We start from the raw sequence: 9645 nt of genomic DNA on the forward strand, positions 1-9645 counted from the left end.
GGTTTATACCGACGATTCACATTACAGCGACACCCAGTGGCCGGACTGTTTCTGATGTTTTTGTTTATTATTGGAATTCGCAGTACATGCATGTTAATATTTATGTGTATGACGGATGAACCTGAACATTTATTTTTACTTTACACACACTGACGGATAATACACAAATATATCTAATTAATTACTATCCAAGGTACTCCTACTTTACATGAGCATTTCCATTGTAACTAATGCTACATTTTCTAAAGAAATCACTGGAATTCTGAGATTTAAAGTCAATATTGTGAAAAAAAATCTGAATTGAGATTAAATTGAGAATTGTGAGATTAAAGTCAGCATTCTATCACTTTTTGTTTCCAAAACAAATTTCACATGTGTACATTATACATTGAAAATAGATACTTGTAAATGTAATTTACTTTTAATTTACCAATACATTTTATGATGCTTATGCAATAATTACATAAAGTCGTAGGATTTGTAATGAAGTGTAGCAATGTATTGTTCAATTGTATGTAATGTTCACTGTACTGTACAAAAATATTATCATTATCATCATCTTGTTGTTTTCATAATGCGACAATGGCTTTACAGTATCATTATTTCACCACCATTTTAATTGAACACATGCAAAACAAATACAGGAAAGATGTATACAGTTTTAAAAAAAAATGTTGAGGTTAAAGTGTCAAGTATTTAGTATCGATCTACTCTTACTATAGCATGTTTCTCTTAAACCTATAGTGGAACCCTAATGTTATTGGTAAAGCTTGTGCTTGTTCTTTTACATGTCATGTCATGTCTGGTGTGAAAAAGGTCTACTCTGCCAGGTTTATGCAAGGCATGCTTAAGCATTACATACACATGTTGTATGTGTTTTACTCATTGACAGCTTGCATGTAAGACCAACTTTCTCTCACATCATTCAAATCAGATGCAAATGACTATTGACTTTGCACAACATAAAAACAACAAACACCAGGTCGAATGTGCTGTATTCACTTGGTAAATAACCCAAATCTTTGTCACAGCTATTACTTTGAGTTATTTTGATAGGAAGTACACTCTACTCTTTCTGCTTCTAAGCCAACCTGTGTTGGATGTTGAAGAAGACAATGTTACATTTGTTTTATGAAGTAACATATTATATTCAAAGGCTTATTATGAGGGCACCATCAAAGGTAACAGTCACTAATAATGTATAAAACAAGTGTAGAGACAAAATTCCCCCATTAAGCCTGTAATTACATTAGAACTAGGAGTTTATCAATAGATATATTCACAGAGTTTAAATTGCAGGTGTAAAGTATCAACCATGTGCTTATCAGTTTAAAAGGAAGGAAGTTAATGTATCTAAATTCCCTTTGATGCATAAATGTATAAATGTTCAGCATAGCATTCACAGCATTTGCATTTACTGCGATAAAAAAAAGATGTCTCAGCTTCCATCCTCGTCACCTCTTCCAATGTCTTGAGCTGTTTGTAGGAGACAGACACAGGGGTTAATACATTACAGCTAAGCTTTAAAAACTCTCTTAATATTTGATGCTGCTGTTGTGGACTGACCTGTTGTCTGCAGTAGTTTCCAGTCAGCCTTCAACCTGTGTCTCAGCATCTCCACAGACTCCACGTTCTCTGGTAGAGGGGCCACAAGTGGCCCCAAGGATGGGGCAGGGTCACCAAGGAGGGAGGAGGCTGTGGGACTGACACATGCCTCGTTACCCTTCTAAAAGAAGAGCAACATAAACAGATTGAAACAGATCACATTCTGTGAAACTTGTACATCTACATCAACAAAGAACAAGGTAGCTTTCATGAAATGTGCCTTACCTGCATGAGCACCAGCATGTGTCCTTGTGCAAGGCCACGTAGCAGACTTGTTAGCTGTAGCCACATGCTCTCACACAACCCACTATCTGACATCTGAACCAACACAACCAGACTGGGATCGTACTCGTATCCCAAAGGCAGAAGGAGACTCAATATGGCCTGAATGAACCCTGAAACATCACTACAGCCCTGCATAGACAACATATACACATCAGAAATTGAAAAATGTGAATTTCCAGTAGAACACAGAGGGTCACACAAGTAGTGGTGGATGATATGAAGAACACAAACCTAATCGTATACAATTACATTATAACTGTAATTGTATTAGTCAAAATATCGTGCAATATTTACATCAATCTAACATTACTTCAAAATATTTAATCAAATGGGTCAACTAGTAGAGAACTGAATATACTAACATACACATAAGAACGTCTTATACACATACCTTCTTCAGACACACAGGAATGAAATATCTGCTTTCAGGTTCCTGTGATTCTTTGTTGCTCAACTGCACCATAAGTACTTTCCTACAGACAGAAAGATGTTTGAGCTTTGGCAGACAATATAAATCTTTTAATTTGCTAAAGGGGGAATATTTTGTATTTTTATTCACGAGTGACAATCACCCATCTTCAGAGACGTGAATCGGAACCTTTCCATCTCCAACACAAATGACCAAAACCCTTTAGTGAGAGGAAAAAAAGCAGTATCACTGAATGTTTTTAATAGTGTAACTGAGTGGTAGGTTCTCTCATATGTTTGAACTAGTTAGTAATAATGTTTTAGATACACTATATTAAAGCACACAATCAGAGGTATGTATAGTTTAGATCCACATTGTTATACCGGTTCTTTAGTGCAGATGCAGCATGCGGGACAACACACTTCATCGCCTTAGAGACGTCATGAACCAGCGCCAAGCCACTGCAGACCTGAGAGGCAGTTGTTAGGTATAATGATGGAAGCCTATAGCTCATGTGCACTGGTAAGCAAAACAAAGAGAACACATCACAACATAACAATTATAATTCTGACATTACCTCGTCCTTCTCCATTTTCTCTACAAGGTCAATAAGACTGGAGAGTGTTGAGAGAGCATTGCTGTCATCCTCTGAATCTGTAAGGATATTCTCCCTGGTGAAGGCAAAACACAACTGTGTCAACAATAAGAAATACATTCAAGTACTATGAGTAATGAGCAGAACCACAGCTCCATACTTGAGTTTAGTGACTATTAGTGGGTCCAGACACTCTGAGACACTTTGGCGGTAACATCCATCTGGACAGGTGATACCATCAGGGAGCAAAAGAGCAGCACGAATCGCAGGTGTGAGTCGTTTTGGAGGTTCTGGCCACACATGCTCCTCTTTGCTTTCCTCTGAATTCAGACTTTCATCTAATGACAAATCCTTGGTGCTGACATCAAAAGTGGGTAGATCAGCTGGAGAAAGGAGTGACACATTATTAGATCTGTTATTTCTAGTTTTATGTGTGATCGTAAAAATACGAATGTCACAGCCCTATCGGGACTATGAACTAAATATTCTATGACCAACTCAACATAGTTGAAATAATGTCTTCATTACAATAAGGTTGATAACAACCAAGTTGGGGTAAGGGTTGATATTACTGGTATCAATATAAATGCAAGTAATCATATTATTTTTGCATCTTTTCTCCACACACACACACACATATATACACATATATACATAGGCCTGAAGTCTACACATTTGACAATTTGGTGGTGGTGTTTGGTTAGAAAAAAGAAGCTGCTGGCCCTCTCTGAGAACAAAAAAGGACAATGTATCTGGTTCAGCTGCAATGTTGCCGATCCTTTTGACAAAGTGACTGAAAACATAAGAAAACAATTACAACTGTGGAGAAATTAATTATCGTGTTCAGGGTATTTTAGGTGTGTCTAAAAATATGGCTCAATGACACGCCAAAGCCTTAGTTGGTTAGAAAATGTTGCTTTTCGACACGTTTGTTGAACAGGAACTTTGATATAATCACTTTACACAGTATTTAAATAAACACTTAATGTGCTACTGACAATTCTAAACTACCATTGCACTCTTTTCAGGAATATTCCGAGAAATAAATAATGTGGATGTTATACCTGCATGTTTGAGGCAGGACCAGTATTGCCTATGAGTTGATCTGACACAGTGAAGGGACTCAACTGTACTGAAAAGAGAAAAAAAAAATCCACTCCAGTTGCGCAATAAAAACCCAAAATAAATTTGACATAAATTCAACTGAAAGAGAAAGTGAGAGAGAGAGAGAGAGAGAGAGAGAGAGAGAGACCTTTGACAGGGACCATCAAGGTTTGCAGGTCGAGGTGGAGGATCTCCGAGCAATGTTTGAACTGTTTGACACACAGACTGAGCAAGGGACGTTAAGTTGTATCCTCCCTGGAAAACACAATTAAAACTTTTACAATTAAGCACCAAATCTCTAGAAATATGCAGAACTGCCAAAGACTGTGGGTTTAACAAATAATGGCGTGAATAGGACCATGTAACATATCAACAGATTAGATTTTTGTGTTTGTTTTTCTGTCCTAAAAATACACTGGATAGTATGTGCAGTAGAGAGAAAAAAGAGCTGACGTGGCAAAGGGATCCATATATATTTTACAAAATGTTTGCACACGGTATGTTTGTTTTCATCTTAATAGACAAGTAAGACAATGATAAGCTGACCTCCAGCACAGCACACAGTTTGCCTCCTGCAAGGTTCATGAGAAGGTGAGTGAGGTGGGCAAAGATGTCAGGCGTCGCACACATTTCACCCTGGAAACCAACGACAATCACTAAATTCAGTTTACCACGTCTCATGTCCCACTGATGGACAACAAATACACACAAATTATTATGATATATAAATACAAATGAAAATGTGCAAAGATTGACTTTGCATAGGATACTGCATAATTTATAATACACGAGAATATATTCATTACCTCTGGGTCACCAATGGCTGAGTCAAAGCCGGCACAGACCAACACCAAGTCAGGGCAAAACTGTGACAAACAAACATGCTCAGTTTAATCACCTCCAACACATCAGTCTATCCGCTAACTGAGTGCATATCTTTGGCCTCACCTCATATGCGATGGGCAAAAGAAGATGATGGAAGATTGAAAGATAGTCACTGTTCTGCATGTCAACCTGAGAAGTCATTAAAAAAGCCCATTAAATACATACACAAACTTTGATGTGTTTATATACTGTATTAAATAACTGATGTAGGTGGTTGTGCTCTCCATACTGTGTAACTACATTATGCTAAATAAAGCATTAACTCTTTTTGCCATAGTCTTAAAATCAACCTAAAAAAATGACAAATACTTCATTAGAAATGATGTCTTCTAGTGAGCAGTATTTATCTGGCTCCTTACCTTGTTCCATGGCAAGTTAATATTAAAACCAGCTCCTTTCTCTTTGCCGACACTGTCAAAGTCAGATTCTCTGAGTTTAGGCCAGAATTTCTGATGCTCATAGCGGTGCCAGGAAAAGTAGAGAACACTGTGGGAAAAGAAACATGCAGCATTTATTACACCAGAGGAAGAGCCGGAAACAATTCAGTGTCCTCTCAACAGCAAAGTCTCACCTTGGATCGTCTTCAAAACAGTACTGAACACCTTGACCATGATGTATATCCCAGTCAACTATCAATACCCTAAAAAAAATGAACACATAAATAAATATGAGCGATCCCCGAAAAAAACTCTGAAATGACTTTAGATTTATTCACAAGTGAAAATAATTGCAGAGAGCAGTGGTTTTTTCACTGTTAATTACATATGGAGACACAATGAACACAGTCATAGAGTTAATTATGTTACCTTTTAACTCCATATTTCTGCTTTGCATATTGTGCTGCTATGGCCACATTGTTGAAAATGCAGAAACCACTGGCAGCATTGTGCATACTGTGGTGTCCTGGGGGTCTGGCAAAGAGCAGTGATATACTTTTTGAAAACATTTATAACAACATATCTTTATATCAAGGAATTGAAATAATAGATTATTTAGTGAAAAAAAAACAAAAGAAATTAAGGGAATTAAGAATTTTTAATGAAATATAGCTGACTTAATATGACATAATGTAGGATTTCAACTTTCAAATGGACCATCAAGATGATTACTTTGGTTCATTAACTTCTGGTTTTTGGTTACATGTCACAAAAAAGCTACAACATTCTACTTTATGGCATACCTCACAACCCCTCCCTTTCCCTCACTCAAACGAGGTGAATAAACATATCATTTATGACTATTGTAACAAACAATACCGTTTACCAACTGTGGGGGGAACCCAAGAGCAAATGCTACACTGTGATCCCTTAAGAGATATAAATAGTATAAGTAGTGGTTAAACGATCTCACCTGACCAGAGCCATGCCATTCCTCACCTTCCCAGTCATGACACTGTCCACCAGTTGCAGTGCTGCTCCTGCAGCCAGCGTAGCACAGTGATAGATGTTCTAGGACAGTTAATAAGATGGAGGATGTTTAGTCTGAGGTCAAATGTACCCACTTTTAACACCACGACCTAAAAATAATTTCTGTAAGGACCACTGAAAGAAGAAACTTGAAATGTGATCGACTGACGAAAGCCAAAGTAAGCAAGTAAGAACATGAAGAGAGGGACTAACTGGGTGGAAGTAGACATCACCATACTGGGCACAAAAATCCTGCATCTCTTCCAAAGTCATGAAAGGCGTCGTCTTCACTGCCTGCAAATATTCTTCACTGTTGATGGCAAAAAAAAGGTACATGCAGGTGGATGAGTTGAGGTATTCATCTTTTAAAATTTTAGTAAGTGAACCAAATGGAAGGTCCTCCAACCTGTGAACCAGAAGAATGTCAGCATCGGTCGCCTCTCGGACAGGCACAGAGACGCAACGATCAGCCAGACCACTCTTGACTAAAGCTTCATAACTCACTATCAGACGCTCAGGAACTTCAATCTTGCATGATGGACTGAAGAATGACAAACATTTCAAACACTTTATTTTTACAAATTACAGGACTTTTACTGTGGGTTTAGTAGTTCTATTTTTACATTTAAAGCATAAAACCTAATAAATAAATAGACCCCACTGTAAGTGAAACACAACAAGAGTAGAAAGGTTGCAGCCTTATTAAGTAAAATAATTTAAAAATTAAAGGATGAAAACAATAAAAAGGTAATGGGTGTGTTATATGCACACATACATGTATATCGCATGCTTCACTAGGCACAGACTGTAAAAAACATTAGTCATGTTTGGGCTGTTTATTGTCTTCTTTGTGGAAGAACAATATTTGTTACACAGTTGTTAAAAGCTTCACATAAATGGTCTAAAATGACAGTATCGGACTAACAAAACGGACACAAAAGTGGTAAAGTCCCATCACCAGTTGAAACCAAAGATGTTTTACACGATTTCCGAAAGACAAATATTAGGATTAGCACTTGTATTTTAAACTTATGTGCCTACTTTTTTCCATTTCTTTAAGATATACTTTGTATGATTGTAATGTATGATAAACCATGAAGAAGATGGGGAAAAAATAAAATAAAATAATGCTGGTGCTCCTTACTGAGTGACCGGACTAACAACAACAATGGGCAACTTCAGTTCCTACGCGACAATAACACCAGCGGAAAGACAACGTTAAATGATATAATACTTGTACACTCCTTATTCGTCAACCTAGCTTATCATAAGTTACAGCCTGTAGCGTCATTCTACCCGAGTATGCTCAACGCTTTAAGTTACGTTGTGTAACAAACACGAAAACGTCCGTTCAACTTGATTTGTTTAACACGGTAACTATTAGCAGCACGCTATGTGTACTCACTCAACCCAGAGCAGTTTGTATCTGGTCATCTCCTCATCGTAGATCAATGCTGTTCCCATCTTCAATGTTTCTCACACCGGGCCAGCAGAATCGAGTGAGAGCAACACACGCGCCAACGTTACAGCTGCACATAAGTTGTCCAATAGGTTCAAAGAGAAGGGAAGTTTATAAGTTTCTCGGAACAGAATGAACACGTGGGTCCTGTTTGACTCTGTCGCGGGGGCGTGCTTGACGCACATACAGCGCTATTGGATACGGTAAACGTCAATCATTGTCAATGTCTGTGACTTTTCCCTCGAGAGATTTGGCAAATGTAAATGCAAATACAAATCCTATGTCAGCTAGGATTGGCTCCAGCAGCCCTGTGACCTCAAGTGCAGAACACAACATTAGACAAACATTATTGAATGAATGAATGAATGAATGAATGAATGACTAAATACCCAAATGATTAAAAAGTATAATTTAAAGAAGAGGTGCTGTGACTCAGACTAGAACACTCTGTCACAACTTTTTGAGTGTGTTGCACCCATCAGTTAAACTAAATCACTAAATACGGTTTTGAACAAAGATTAATTTTGTATTTTTATATCATAGAATATGTGTTGAAAAGTCAAACAGTCAAACTATCTGAATCATCTTTAAAGCACACTGTGTTACATATAACAAAGATAAGTAACTCCTTTGCCATTTGCCCATTTGTTTACATACTTATTTATGGTCTTTTAATTATTTTTTTTAATTACTGGCCCAACCACTTCTTAGTTTCTTTTTGCATGCTGTAATGCACATATACCTTATTTTCTTGTAGCAAAGTCAAATTGGTCATTCAAGAAGACTCATGAGTTTACAAGACTAATTTAATGGGGGTGGGACACACACACATTAAAAATATGCAGCACAAACCAGTAAACAAGAGAGATTATTAAAACAAATACATAGAAACAGATCAGATAACCAAATATTTGTTGCTGTGGAGTTTCTCTGGGGAAGTGGAGGCATCTTTCCTGTGGGAATGTGTGGACTGGAGACAGATAATAATGAACTTTAATAATAAACTAATAATGATGTTTGTTTATTTTATCTAAATAAAATGTACTTTTGAATATGTTAATGTAATTTGTGCCGCAGTATGAATCTGGCCCACTTTTGAACTCAGTACATTGTTGATGTTATTTGTCATCAACCTTCATTTATGAAGGATTGCTTTTTATTTTTAAGCTGTATTCTCTTTTAAGCTGACATGCAGTATTGGTTCTTGTGCCCTCTCATCCTTTGCCCAATCTGACATTTGCTGTCTCCTCCTCTGCCCTGTCTGCTGTTTCCTCCTGTGTTCTCGTGGGAAATGCTGAGCTCCTTTCCTCTTTCTCTTCCTCTCCTCCGTCTATCTTTCCCTCCCCTCCTCTTCTGCTTATCCGGCACAACATGAGAAGAGCTCCTCTGCATCTCTTCCGAAAAGATGGATCACAGGCAGCATAGAGAAGTGGGTTGAGGCAGGAGTTAAGGTAAGCTAAACAGGTGACATACGGTTGAGCAGTCAATAAAATCTGATCTAAAGAACAGGAGTATGGCACAAAACCAAACTCCAGAAGCATGGACACAGTTTTATTAACATGCAGAGGGAGCCAGCACAAGAAGAAAGCCATCACTAAAGAAACAATGACCCTGAGAAGTCTGCGCTGGCGTCTGCGGTCAGGACGAGGGCCTTGTCCAAAATGTCTGCTGAGGAGCTGAGCGAGTGAACAGTAACAGACCAGTAAGATAACAAGAGGAAGCACAAAGCCAATCAGGGTGGATTTAAGACTTAGGATGGCTGCCCACCACATCTCTGCCCTCTCTTTTTCTGCCTCATCAAGCTCTGCGCCTATCAGCATGGAGTAATCCATCTGGCAGGAGAGAAAGACAGCTCCAGAGTCAGCCTGCTCTCCCGGCCAATCATCCTCAGAATCAG

The 9645-nt window shown here is 38.0% G+C and overlaps 2 protein-coding genes across 2 annotated transcripts; both read right to left on the minus strand.

The window, feature by feature from the left end:
- Positions 1 to 596: 596 nt before the first annotated feature.
- On the minus strand, positions 597 to 7926 carry hdac10 (histone deacetylase 10). Its single transcript, XM_044024061.1, has 20 exons — positions 7695 to 7926; positions 6696 to 6830; positions 6503 to 6599; positions 6234 to 6331; positions 5690 to 5794; positions 5455 to 5523; positions 5243 to 5369; positions 4947 to 5012; positions 4805 to 4864; positions 4545 to 4634; positions 4147 to 4253; positions 3959 to 4026; positions 3055 to 3277; positions 2877 to 2970; positions 2683 to 2768; positions 2463 to 2519; positions 2282 to 2363; positions 1831 to 2019; positions 1567 to 1726; positions 597 to 1476 (listed from the first exon to the last, which is right to left on the minus strand). Exons 1-20 carry the CDS (start codon positions 7751 to 7753, stop codon positions 1439 to 1441), a joined length of 2010 nt encoding a protein of 669 aa, XP_043879996.1. The 5' UTR covers positions 7754 to 7926; the 3' UTR covers positions 597 to 1438.
- Positions 7927 to 8540: 614 nt separating this feature from the next.
- On the minus strand, positions 8541 to 9640 carry LOC122767931 (apelin receptor B-like; the record flags this gene model as incomplete). Its single annotated transcript, XM_044023507.1, has 1 exon — positions 8541 to 9640. A coding segment is annotated over one exon (678 nt), but the record flags the coding sequence as incomplete, so codon positions are not given.
- Between the last annotated feature and the right edge of the window lie 5 nt (positions 9641 to 9645).

This window comes from Solea senegalensis, linkage group LG4, assembly GCF_019176455.1.
Source record: "Solea senegalensis isolate Sse05_10M linkage group LG4, IFAPA_SoseM_1, whole genome shotgun sequence".
NCBI classification, from domain to species: domain Eukaryota; kingdom Metazoa; phylum Chordata; class Actinopteri; order Pleuronectiformes; family Soleidae; genus Solea; species Solea senegalensis.

Bases quoted from the DNA above. Each gene is read 5' to 3' on its own strand.
- hdac10 (XM_044024061.1), bottom strand. From the start codon at position 7,753: ATGGGAACAGCATTGATCTACGATGAGGAGATGACCAGATACAAACTG. The intron at 5,795-6,233 runs GTGAGATCGTTT...GCTCTTTGCCAG, and splicing joins AATGGCATGGCTCTGGTCAG to ACCCCCAGGACACCACAGTA. The intron at 2,520-2,682 runs GTATAACAATGT...CTCTCACTAAAG, and splicing joins GCATCTGCACTAAAGAACCG to GGTTTTGGTCATTTGTGTTG.